This window comes from Oncorhynchus mykiss, unplaced genomic scaffold (genome assembly GCF_013265735.2).
Source record: "Oncorhynchus mykiss isolate Arlee unplaced genomic scaffold, USDA_OmykA_1.1 un_scaffold_85, whole genome shotgun sequence".
NCBI lineage: Eukaryota > Metazoa > Chordata > Actinopteri > Salmoniformes > Salmonidae > Oncorhynchus > Oncorhynchus mykiss.
Window position 1 is genome coordinate 1,381,327 of NW_023493658.1, and position 12,754 is coordinate 1,394,080.

Consider the following 12,754-nt stretch of genomic DNA (forward strand, 5'->3'; position numbering starts at 1 on the left):
TAGTTGATACCGTTTCTGGCCAGACAATATTTGATCTGTTTTTCCGGTGAACCAAGGACAGTAAAATCTGAACCCGTCACAGAGTATTGAGTACAGGGTTCTATGCTGTAAAGGTTATCACTCAGGACTCTGAATCCTACAATCCGAGTTTAAATCTTGGACGATCCTACCATGTCAATTAATTTGCCTCGTGGAACTAGAATATAGCTGTCCAAATATTGTTGTCAGTTGAAAGTATTTGCAACACGTGAAGGAACGACAGTCCGCTGTTGCTAATTAAACGCAGAATTATTTTTTTTTCAATTTCCATGTTGATTTAGAATATGGTTCTATGGTGTAATGGTTAGCACTCTGGACTTTGAATCCAGTGATCCGAGTTCAAATCTCGGTAGAACCTTCCTATTTTTTGTGCTGAATTATTCACATGGCCAAACAATAATCTCATAATCTGCTGTTTATCCGGTGTACAAATGACATGAAAATCAGAAGTCTACAATAATTACTCTGTATAGGGTTCTATGGTGTAATGGTTAGCACTCAGGACTCTGAATCCTGCGATCTGAGTTCAAATCTCGGTAGGACCTACCTAGATTTTGCAGTGACACACTCCTCCCTTGTCAACTTTAAAATAGTTGTGCGTGAAAGAAACAAGTGGGTGGGAGTCGATAAGCACTCTTGTTACGCACGAATGGCTAGCCTACGGTAAATGCATACTATGAGTGCCTGGTAGTTGATACCGTTTCTGGCCAGACAATATTTGATCTGTTTTTCCGGTGAACCAAGGACAGTAAAATCTGAACCCGTCACAGAGTATTGAGTACAGGGTTCTATGCTGTAAAGGATATCACTCAGGACTCTGAATCCTACAATCCGAGTTTAAATCTTGGACGATCCTACCATGTCAATTAATTTGCCTCGTGGAACTAGAATATAGCTGTCCAAATATTGTTAAGGCACAATGGACAGTTTTTAACATCTCGTCCCGTGTTTTATGATTCTGATCATCTGGACCAGTCCAGTGACTGCTGTGAAAGGACAGCTGACAACATAGGAAAGTCTGTGTGACAGCTTGGAGAGACAGCTGACCGGAGGGAATAGACCCCACTGGGGCTGTCATGGGCTAGCTACCCATGTTGGCAGTCTCCGACGCTGTATGTTGGAGACACCCGCTAAGTGCTACTGAAAGTCAACAAAGGAACATACCCCTAGAGCCTGCGAGAGCTGGGGCGCAAGATGGCTCAACGACTGATCACATGGTTACGGACCCAGGAACGGAAACGACTACGAGTAGGAACACAGCACATGAGACAACCATAACAGCAGCAGGACACACACTTCAGGCGTGCAGCTGTGGTTGGGAGAGAGTAACATCGGCAAGGGGGTTAAGGATCCATCAAGGGAGGAAAAGATGCTTGGGAGAGCAGAGACAGGGACCTCGCATTGACCAGTACTTCTTACGAAGCAGCCAGTCAAATCAGTCGAATGAAGCACAGCGACGGGACGCAAACCAAAGTTCGCAGAGCATCAGCACCCCTGTAACCGAGGAGGATAACACAAGCACAGAAATGCCGGTGGATGAACTCACCCAACCACAGAGACCTCTAAAACAGGAAAAGATCAAAGGGCACAGACCGAGTGTGAAGTGGCCCAAAGCTGTTGAAAAGAGAGAGTGGGAAACAATCAACAACGACCTGACAAAAATCTTGGAACAACAGGTAGGAACAGCAGAGAAAAAGCTTGAAAGGATGGGAGACATTATCTACCACTACGGAGAAGAGCGCTTTGGAGTAAACGAAAGGAGAAGTGGCAAGACACCACCCGCACCAGCCAAATCTAGGAGGCAGCAGGAGATCGAGATACTTGTCAGAGAGAGAAGGCAGCTGAGGAAGCAATTGAATTCACATGGCCAATCAATAATCTCATAATCTGCTGTTTATCCGGTGTACAAATGACAGGAAAATCGGAAGTCTACAATAACTACTCTGTATAGGGTTCTATGGTGTAATGGTTAGCACTCACTCGGTAGGACCTACCTTGATTTTGCAGTGACACACTCCTCCCCTGTCAACTTTAAAATAGTTGTGTGTGAAAGAAACAAGTGGGTGGGAGTCGAAGAGCAGTCTTTGGTAATCACGAATTGCAGCATTCAGGAAATGCTACATTACACCATAGAAACATAATCAAAATTAATTTGGGTATTGTACAGAAAAGTGAGTGCAACCATATCACCTGGAAGACCATTTACCGAAGTCAAGCCCTTAATAAGTTGTTAGTGCTATGTGGTACCGTGTGGTTCTATGGTGTAATGGTTAGCACTCAGGACTCTGAATCCTGCGATCCGAGTTCAAATCTCGGTAGGACCTGTCTGGTTTTTGCGATTAATTTGAGTCTTCTGCGAGGGTCATTCCTTCCATATTTTTATCCTATTGAGCCGGTGTCGGAACGACATTCCCCTTTTTCTGACAAGAGCTTTCATACCAAGGGTGAGGTGGTGGAGACTGAAATAATACGAACCCACAAGAACCCACAAGAAATTCCTACTATTAAGGTAACATGGTAAGTTAATAGTAGTCCACTACTCGCTACTCCAAAAAAGATACATACCTCCAAAAACAGCATCGTTAATTGTGTTAGAAATATGTAAATGTTCACCCATTACCAAGGCCGGTTAGCTCAGTTGGTTAGAGCGTCGTGCTAATAACGCGAAGGTCGCGGGTTCGATACCCGTACTGGCCAAGGTATTTATTTTTTTCTTGAGTTGTACCATGAGCATTCAAAACACGTGTCTCCTGTAAACTGGCGTCCTTCAACACGGAATCTGAACTCAAACATGTAAAATTCGGAGCGCTTTTCTTCCTTTAAAATCGTGAGTTTGTTTATATTCCCTGGTTTAACACGGCTACGTAACTTTTCAAAGCCAGTTCCTAATTCCTCGCGATTAATGCGCAAACAACACCGCCATATTTAATTTAAAATGTAATTTCAGTCCATACTGCCACATCAGGTTCTATGGTGTAATGGTTAGCACTCAGGACTCTGAATCCTGCGATCCGAGTTCAAATCTCGGTAGGACCTGCCTGTCTTTTGCGGCTGATTCGGTATCATTCAATCTGTTGTCAATGTCAATGTATTCCTAAACATTTAACACAAAATACTCAGTCTTAACAAACATTTTTCCATTCATTTTAGTTAAATCTGCCTTTTATAGTGTAACTCACTCCTAGAGCCTCCTTTGTTATCTGCCACATCAAATAAAGCTCATACATATATGGAGCATTTTTTTTAAAATTGACATTGTCTCCATTTTGTTTACAGTGTAAAAAGGTATTTATTTATAAACTGTGTGGTTCAAGCCATGAATACTGATTGGCTGACACAACATTTGTTTTTCCTGCTCTAATTAAGCTGGTAACCAGTTTTTAATAGCAATAAGGCACCTCAGGGGTTTGTGGCCAATATACCACAGCTAATGGCTGTATTTGGGCACTCCACAATGCGTCTGTACCGGTACCCCTGAATACAGCCTCCACATTGACTCTGTACCAGTACCCCCTGTATATAGCCTCCACATTGACTCTGTACCAGTACCCCCTGTATATAGCCTATAAACAATACATCTACTGTATGCTTCAGGCCTAATAAACAATACATCTACTGTATGCTTCAGGTAGTGCCTAATAAACAATACATCTACTGTATGCTTCAGGCCTAATAAACAATACATCTACTGTATGCTTCAGGTGGTGCCTAATAAACAATACATCTACTGTATGCTTCAGGTGATGCCTAATAAACAATACATTTACTGTATGCTTCAGGTGGTGCCTAATAAACAATACATTTACTGCAAGGTTCCCCAACTGGCTGAATTTGACCCGCGGGTGGTTTTATTAGGGCCCTCATTTTCTGAACCAAAAAAACTAAATATTTTTTCATGATTGGAGACAGACTGTAAAAAGACCAGGAAAACATCTTAGAAATGATTTTAATTTAGGAAACCTGTTCCCAAGTTTTCTCACACACAACAGAGAGACAACTGATTGTATACAAATGTAAGCACGGTTTGAAATGATTGTTTTAGTCATATATTTTGTGGCTTCTTGTGGTCAATTTCCAGTCTACTATTTATTTCTATTTATGTTCCATCCGCTCAAGAAAAAAACAAGATATTTCACTTCCTCTTCCTCTTCTTCTTCTGCTGCTGCTTGGAGGCTACTGCCCCCTCTTCTTCTTCTTCTTCTGCTGCTGCTTGGAGGCTACTGCCCCCTCTTCTTCTGCTGCTGCTTGGAGGCTACTGCCCCCTCTTCTTCTGCTGCTGCTTGGAGGCTACTGCCCCCTCTTCTTCTTCTGCTGCTTGGAGGCTACTGCCCCCTCTTCTTCTTCTTCTTCTTCTGCTGCTGCTGCTGCTGCTTGGAGGCTACTGCCCCCTGTTGGTTAGAGATGGAGGCCTTCTCCCTGAGAGAGAACAAAGTCTGATACATTTCTTCCTCAAAGTAAGCACAACTTCAATTGTAAAAAGGTTATTGTTTTCATGATTAGACTAATGTATAATATACACATGAAATGAGCATCACTATATCTGGTTCTCAGTAGATCAGAAGGATGTTCTGTTGTTGTTGTTGTTATAGAAAGAACCCAACCTTACACTACAACTTGAATGGTTTGCATTTACAACAGCAATGAGACGATGTGCTTGTGGGGTGTAACCCCCCCCCCAAAAATAAATCCATCTGAAAGTGAAGGTGTCATTTCCATGGTACTTGTTCCTCCAAAGAGGAACTCTGGAGTGCTGTCAGAGTGACCATCGGGTTCTTGGTCACCTCCCAGACCAAGGCTCTTCTCCCCCGATTGCTCAGTTTGGCCAGGCGGCCAGCTCTAGGAAGAGTCTTGGTGGTTGCAAACTTCTTCCATTTAAGAATAAAGGAGGCCACTGTGTTCTTGGGGACCTTCAATGCTTTAGAAATGTTTTGGTACCCTTCCCCAGATCTGTGCCTCGACACAATCTTGGTCTCGGAGCTCTCAGGACAATTCCTTCGAAACTCATGGCTTGGTTTTTTTTCCTTTCCAGTACACAACACACTGACGTCACGGACAGATGCACACGACTCTCGTCTGCAGTAAGAAAATCATGCCCATCTGCACCCATTCAACAGTCTAAGACTTGCGCTTTTATTACTTCTAAACAAAAATATGTTTTTTGGGGGGGTTCCCTTACGCTTACAGTGATGTTTTGATTCTCGCTTGAACAGATTATATTTGGTTGTGATCTTTGCAACAAACAAAAAAAATACTATTTTCTATGGAGCAGTTGTCAGCTAGAATGCTAACCCTCATTGACATAGGCTGTAGCAAAAGCTATCCAAAGAGCCATTTTACTGGTTGAAGAGTTAAAAAAAAAAAGTATAATGCAGTTGATTTGCTATGATGACACAAACTTTATATTAAGAAGGACATACGTACAAGCCGTAAAATCCAATTATAATAGACATGTACTGTCAAATCCACTCATAAGCAACATGTAAACAGAGGCATTTTTTTGGGCTGCCGTCACCAACTTGCGCTGTTCTATAAGAACTCCCTGGTGTTCTGCCACCAACTTGCGCTGTTCTATAAGAACTCCCTGGTGTTCTGTCACCAACTTGCGCTGTTCTATAAGAACTCCCTGGTGTTCTGCCACCAACTTGCTGCCGTTCTAGAAGAACTCCCTGGTGTTCTGCCACCAACTTGCAGCCGTTCTAGAAGAACTCCCTGGTGTTCTGCCACCAACTTGCTGCTGTTCTAGAAGAACTCCCTGGTGTTCTGCCACCAACTTGCTGCTGTTCTAGAAGAACTCCCTGGTGTTCTGCCACCAACTTGCTGCTGTTCTAGAAGAACTCCCTGGTGTTCTGCCACCAACTTGCTGCTGTTCTAGAAGAACTCACTGGTGTTCTGCCACCAACTTGCTGCTGTTCTAGAAGAACTCCCTGGTGTTCTGCCACCAACTTGCTTCCGTTCTATAAGAACTCCCTGGTGTTCTGCCACCAACTTGCGCGCGTCGCCCTCGTGAGGCAATGCTTGGGAGACACAGAAAGGGGTTCTATAGAACCCAGAAGAAAAAAAATATAAAAGTGCCACTTACTTTGTTGTTACCTGGTTCAAGATGACAACATCCTCCTCCTCGCTGTCACTGTCTGAGATGACCACCACGTCACCTAGGAAACACAATCACACAATAAGATGAGGTGTACTTTATTGATCGTTAAACTTAAAAGAACAGAAAATTATCTTTATGCTCACAAACCAAACCTCCAACCCTCCAGAAGGTCAGGCGGGGTGTTACCCGGGTGGTGAGTGAGGGATGGGTCAGGCGTAGAGGGGTGTTACCCGGGTGGTGAGTGAGGGATGGGTCAGGCGTAGAGGGGTGTTACCCGGGTGGTGAGTGAGGGATGGGTCAGGCGTAGAGGGGTGTTACCCGGGTGGTGAGTGAGGGATGGGTCAGTCGTAGAGGGGTGTTACCCGGGTGGCGAGTGAGGGATGGGTCAGTCGTAGAGGGGTGTTACCCGGGTGGTGAGTGAGGGATGGGTCAGGCGTAGAGGGGTGTTACCCGGGTGGTGAGTGAGGGATGGGTCAGGCGTAGAGGGGTGTTACCCGGGTGGTGAGTGAGGGATGGGTCAGGCGTAGAGGGGTGTTACCCGGGTGGTGAGTGAGGGATGGGTCAGGCGTAGAGGGGTGTTACCCAGGTGGTGAGTGAGGGATGGGTCAGGCGTAGAGGGGTGTTACCCGGGTGGTGAGTGAGGGATGGGTCAGTCGTAGAGGGGTGTTACCCGGGTGGTGAGTGAGGGATGGGTCAGGCGTAGAGGGGTGTTACCCGGGTAGTGAGTGAAGGATGGGTCAGGCGTAGAGGGGTGTTACCCGGGTAGTGAGTGAGGGATGGGTCAGTCGTAGAGGGGTGTTACCCGGGTAGTGAGTGAGGGATGGGTCAGGCGTAGAGGGGTGTTACCCGGGTGGTGAGTGAGGGATGGCTCAGGCGTAGAGGGGTGTTACCCGGGTGGTGAGTGAGGGATGGGTCAGGCGTAGAGGGGTGTTACCCGGGTGCTGAGTGAGGGATGGATCAGGCGTAGAGGGATGTTACCCGGGTGGTGAGTGAGGGATGGATCAGGCGTAGAGGGGTGTTACCCGGGTGGTGAGTGAGGGATGGGTCAGGCGTAGAGGGGTGTTACCCGGGTGGTGAGTGAGGGATGGGGTCAGGCGTAGAGGGGTGTTACCCGGGTGGTGAGTGAGGGATGGGTCAGGCGTAGAGGGGTGTTACCCAGGTGGTGAGTGAGGGATGGGTCAGGCGTAGAGGGGTGTTACCCGGGTGGTGAGTGAGGGATGGGTCTGGCGTAGAGGGGTGTTACCCGGGTGGTGAGTGAGGGATGGGTCAGGCGTAGAGGGGTGTTCCCCGGGTGGTGAGTGAGGGATGGGTCAGGCGTAGAGGGGTGTTACCTGGGTGGTGAGTGAGGGATGGGTCAGGCGTAGAGGGGTGTTACCCGGGTGGTGAGTGAGGGATGGGTCAGGCGTAGCTCAGCGCCCCTGGAGCGATTGATTCATTTTTGTAGCCTGGTTCCAGATCATTCTGTGCCGTCTTGCCAACTATGACCATGGAAGACGGCACAAACAGATCTGGGACCAGGCGAGTCAGTTTCACTCACCCAAGGAAAACAAACAAATAGTTACCTCTCCCCTTCTCCTCATGTCCCTCTTCCAACTCCATCTTCAACTCCACCGTCTCATCTTCCTCCTCCTCCTCCTCCTCCTCCTCTTCCTTCAGACCCCAGGAGTTCTCTAGCCCCTCCCCCACCTGGCCTGTACCTGGCGCAGTTAACACTGGAGAGGGAACGCTGTCCCGCGGTTGGTTAAGGACTAGAGTCTAGAGTAAACCATGGATCAGTAGCATTGAGAAAACAGACAAGAGGACAGGCACACCAAGTCACTCGCTCACTAACTCACTCGCCCACAAACAATGACCTTCCCCCTTTGAGAAAATCTTCTACTACAAATGTATTCAGAGTAACTTCAAGACTTTCTTTGAAGGGATACGTTTGGGGTGGGACCTCAGCTCTCTGGACGATCTCATTGGCCTTCTCCTTGACGTCACTCATTTCCACAGGTGACACGTCTGTTTTCAGCGCTGTGATTCGCTCCTGGGGCAACGACTCTGCGAAGCCAAACTTACCCCCAGTTTTTCTGAAATAACCGATATTCAAAAAGAGAACTTTATTGGAATCCAAAAATGAAATGACGCCAAAGTAGCAACACCAGAGAGGTTTATATAAACGGGTTTCCACTCGATAGCACAGCCACAAAGTCAAAATGAACGCTAACGAGACCAAGTTGACGTGACCCACCTGGCTTTCTTGTCGTTCTCCAAGGCTTTGTTGATTAGCTCTGTGATCTCGGACACTTTGACACTAGCGATCTTACTGCACCTGAGGACCTGTACAAACACATCATGCTTTAGAGATACAATTCACAGTGAAGTAGCTAGAGTATGCTCGTATCCATCCTCAATATTATCAGCCCCCTGGCCTACCAAAGCCATGGTTATGATATCTAGACAAGTGTTTAGCATGCTGATTTGAGCGTAGAAAGTGTTGTTGTGGTCGTGGGTTGGCATCCCAGGTCTGCATTAGCTCCCCAGTACCCGCCTGGTCTTTTGAGCAGCTGACTATCTCTATGGCTCCCCAGTATCCGCCTGGTCTTTTGAGCAGCTGACTGTATCTCTATGGCTCCCCAGTACCCGCCTGGTCTTTTGAGCAGCTGACTGTATCTCTATGGCCCCCCAGTACCCGCCTGGTCTTTTGAGAAGCTGACTGTATCTCTATGGCTCCCCAGTACCCGCCTGGTCTTTTGAGCAGCTGACTGTATCTCTATGGCTCCCCAGTACCCGCCTGGTCTTTGAGCAGCTGACTGTATCTCTATGGCTCCCCAGTACCCGCCTGGTCTTTTCAGCAACTGACTGTATCTCTATGGCCCCCCCAGTACCCGCCTGGTCTTTGAGCAGCATGATGCCTCCACTAGACTGGATGGAGCAGATCTCTCTGTGTTTGTTCATGGCTATCATCAGCAGGCCGTCCATCACACGCTCCTCACGCTCACACGGGTCAACCAACAGGTAGGTCCTGGAGCAGAGGGAGAGGGGTAGGAGAGGGGATATGAGATAGGACATAGAGAACAGTGGAGAGAAGGAGAACAGGACAGGAAAGGGAAGAGAGGCAGGAAAGGGAAGAGAGGCAGAGAGAGAACTGCAATGGCAGCCATCACTGTCTGATAGTGATATCAAACAGACAGGTGATCTTATATAACAGGGACCTACCCTTGTTGGAAGAAGGAGAAACTGACACAGATGGGCATGTGGTAGATGCTGAGGGGAATGGGGTCTCTCTCCTCTGTACTGTACTGTGGAACAGACACATGAAGGGTTAAATCATTATAAATTGGGGTTGTGTTCATTAGGGCATGCAACAGGTGACATTTTTAAAACCTTTTGCAACGTGTGACAAAAATGAGTGTGTCTTATTAGACAAATCCAGGTGGTCCTTCCCTGCTTGTCAGTTTGGTTCCTAATTAACACTACCCAGGGGTGTAATCAATGTCAAAGATTGTTGCCATGGCATTAGTTGTCGATAGCATCACCCCACCCCTCTCCTCACCACAGTGACTTCCTCTCCCTGGATGCCCACATCGGGCCGTCTGAAGTGACAGAGGGCCGCGATGGCAGCAATGCTGGCAGCGTCCATTAGGTTACCATCGTGGTTCAGCAAGTGGACGTCCACCCTAATCTGCCACACCTGGAGATACACAGACACACTAATTACACAGACATTATTCTGTACCACACCTGGAGATACACAGACACACTAATTACACAGACATCGATCTGTACCACATCTGGAGACATAAACAGGTAGATATAGAGATAGATATGTACCACATCTGGAGAGATAAACAGGTAGATAGGCAGTATAGATCTGTACCACACCTGGAGATACAGACACACTAATTACACAGACATCGATCTGTACCACATCTGGAGAAATAGACAGGTAGATAGACATTATAGATCTGTAGCACACCTGGAGAAATAGACAGGTAGATAGGCATTATAGATCTGTACCACACCTGGAGAAATAGACAGGTAGATAGGCATTATAGATCTGTACCACACCTGGAGAAATAGACAGGTAGATAGGCATTATAGATCTGTACCACACCTGCAGAAATAGACAGGTAGATAGGCATTATACCTTGGAAGACCAGTAGATATACACTGAGTGTACAAAACATTAAAAACACCTTCCAAATATTGAGTTCCTGTCAATTCAGGAATTAAACTGATATAAAAATTATCTTCAATGCTTTTCAATGGAGAACATTTCAAATTGGAATTTGGTTTACTTCCTGAATTGACTGGAATTTAAACCCAATTTGGGGACTTTCGTTCACAGCCTTCATGCCAAACTTCAGGTGTGTGTGTGTGTGTGTTTGTGCGTACCTTCTCTCCAGACACCACACACAGAGACTCTGTGTCTATACACTTGGAGTTCCTGAGGCATCTCTCCAGCTGTCTGTTCAGCTTCACCAACAGCTCTGACTGCCTAGAGATAGAGAGAGATCAAGAAGGGGGAAGGACAACCACGCAGATACATTTTTTTCAGTGATCGTTTTTCAGATGCAATTTACACTATAGCCTTATGAAGTAAAAACATAGTAGGACTCGTACCTGCCCATCTCAAATGCTGGAGAAGCCATGGGAGACAGCTCAATGTTGAAGAAAATGAGTCCTTCATTCGGTCGGTTCTCTTTCGGAGTAATGAGCTCACAGGACACCTGGGCCATGATCCTGGAGGTTAGGAACACACCATTTTTGTATTTTTTTATTTAACCAGACAAGTCGGTTAAGAACAAATTCTTATTTACAATGACGGCCTACCCCGGCCAGATACAGCCTGGATTCAAACCAGGGACTTGCACTGAGATGCAGTGCCTTTGACTGCTGCGCCACTCAGGAGCCCAAACGTACAAAGTTAATCTCAAACCGCCCCTAGCACTGTCACCTAGCCCCTACCACTGTCACCTAGCCCTAGCCCCTACCACTGTCACCTAGCCCTAGCCCCTACCACTGTAACCTAGCCCTAGCCCCTACCACCTACCACTGTCACCTAGCCCCTACCACTGTAACCTAGCCCCTACCCCCTAGCCCCTACCACTGTCACCTAGCCCCTAGCCCCTACCACTGTCACCTAGCCCCTACAAACTGTCACCTAGCCCCTACCACTGTCACCTAGCCCCTACCACCGTCACCTAGCCCCTACCACCGTCACCTAGCCCCTACCACTGTCAACTAGCCCCTACCACTGTAACCTAGCCCCTACCCCCTAGCCCCTACCACTGTCACCTAGCCCCTACCACTGTCACCTAGCCCCTACCACTGTCACCTAGCCCCTACCACTGTCACCTAGCCCCTACCACTGTCACCTAGCCCCTACCACCGTCACCTAGCCCCTACCACCGTCAACTAGCCCCTACCACCTAGCCCCCCCCCCCCCTCCTAATGCCATACTCGTATCCAGTCCTTTCAGATGTATGAAAACGTAGTGCAAAAGCCTGCCATGTTAGTAGCAAGAAAGCCAACCCAAGTGCATTTGGCTTTGCCTGGTGCACCCGTCATCTACATTTTTAGCAGTAAGCCTTGGGTCTTCTCAACGATCCGCTTTAGATAGGCCAGTAGTTTTGGTTGAGAGCCACTGCTCAACTGTCATTTATTTGCCTTCAAAAGGCAGGAACACTCGCCTCGTCTTCCCCAGGTCAACAAAGCAGCATCCATAATCTGTCCCGAACGAGATCTTGATGCTCCTGTAGTCATAGGTCTGTCTCCCATCCAAGCGCTGCAGGTACACATTATTGAGCGAGATTATGTAACGTAAATATTTATAGCTAGTATAGCAACGATGCATCGAAAGATAATTAGCTAGCTAGCTAGGTAGCTCAAGTTTACAACAGGTTATGTACAATGACCCAGAACTCTAACAAACTCTGTAACGTTGGTAGATAGAGATAGACACTGTACAATATTTTAGTTCGGGTTCCCACATCTAAATTGGCCATTTATGTCAGCTAACTAGCATATCTGGCTATCTCAGCTAGCACGTTTCATTCACATGCAAGCATACACAAATTGCATTAGCTACCTTTTTTTCTTGAATAGCTTTGAGTAAAAAGTCCCGCTCGCAGTTTGATAACGGCGTATCTCTCATGTTGGCTGTCTATGAATTGTATATTGCTATGCCGGTGTGGTTTTTTTTGTTAACATGTGTTCACGTTTCAACAATCGTCAACATTCATGAACTCTGCTCCGGAAGAGCAACAGAGAAGTTATCACAATAAAAGTAATCAAAATGAGGTATATTTGCTCAAGTGTATTGCACTATTCTTCAAATTGTAGCAACCATCCACAATGTATTTCTAAAGTCATAATTATTTAAATAAAATAAGAATTAAAATAATAATACATGTTGGATGTTTATCCAATAACTTGCATTAATTGTCTACTTTTGGACAAATCTCTTTCTGCATGGATTTATCTCATAAGATAACGGACACAAGCTAATTATTTCATAACATTTAAATGACAAATATCTAAACTGTTATGCATTGAGGGAGAGGGGGGATGTACATAGAAAGATAGATCGAAAATTAGTCTGTTATTACAAGGCAGAGCACTTTTATTTTGAAA

At 46.4% G+C, this 12,754-nt stretch overlaps 1 protein-coding gene and 5 non-coding genes across 7 annotated transcripts; 5 read left to right on the plus strand and 1 right to left on the minus strand.

Annotated features, from left to right (window-relative positions):
* Positions 1-325: 325 nt before the first annotated feature.
* trnaq-uug lies at positions 326-397 on the plus strand. Its single transcript has one exon. It is a non-coding gene; the product is annotated as a tRNA-Gln (tRNA).
* Positions 398-512: 115 nt separating this feature from the next.
* Positions 513-584, plus strand: trnaq-cug. Its single transcript has one exon. It is a non-coding gene; the product is annotated as a tRNA-Gln (tRNA).
* Positions 585-2,291: 1,707 nt separating this feature from the next.
* On the plus strand, positions 2,292-2,363 carry trnaq-cug. The gene has a single exon. It is a non-coding gene; the product is annotated as a tRNA-Gln (tRNA).
* A 299-nt stretch (positions 2,364-2,662) lies between these two features.
* Positions 2,663-2,736, plus strand: trnai-aau. Its single transcript has one exon. It is a non-coding gene; the product is annotated as a tRNA-Ile (tRNA).
* A 267-nt stretch (positions 2,737-3,003) lies between these two features.
* On the plus strand, positions 3,004-3,075 carry trnaq-cug. Its single transcript has one exon. It is a non-coding gene; the product is annotated as a tRNA-Gln (tRNA).
* Positions 3,076-3,933: 858 nt separating this feature from the next.
* On the minus strand, positions 3,934-12,390 carry LOC110513025 (exosome complex component RRP45). 2 transcript variants are annotated; one of them, XR_005041625.1, is made up of 13 exons: positions 12,210-12,390; positions 11,812-11,906; positions 10,742-10,861; positions 10,514-10,616; positions 9,672-9,809; positions 9,335-9,417; positions 9,008-9,140; positions 8,367-8,455; positions 8,059-8,205; positions 7,696-7,859; positions 6,119-6,191; positions 4,309-4,455; positions 3,934-4,241 (listed from the first exon to the last, which is right to left on the minus strand). XR_005041625.1 is itself a non-coding variant. In XM_036971908.1 (12 exons), exons 1-12 carry the CDS (start codon positions 12,273-12,275, stop codon positions 4,362-4,364), a joined length of 1,305 nt encoding a protein of 434 aa, XP_036827803.1. In that variant the 5' UTR covers positions 12,276-12,390; the 3' UTR covers positions 3,934-4,361. The 2 variants fall into 2 exon arrangements, 1 of the variants encoding a protein (XP_036827803.1); XM_036971908.1 differs by having other exon boundaries at positions 3,934-4,455.
* Between the last annotated feature and the right edge of the window lie 364 nt (positions 12,391-12,754).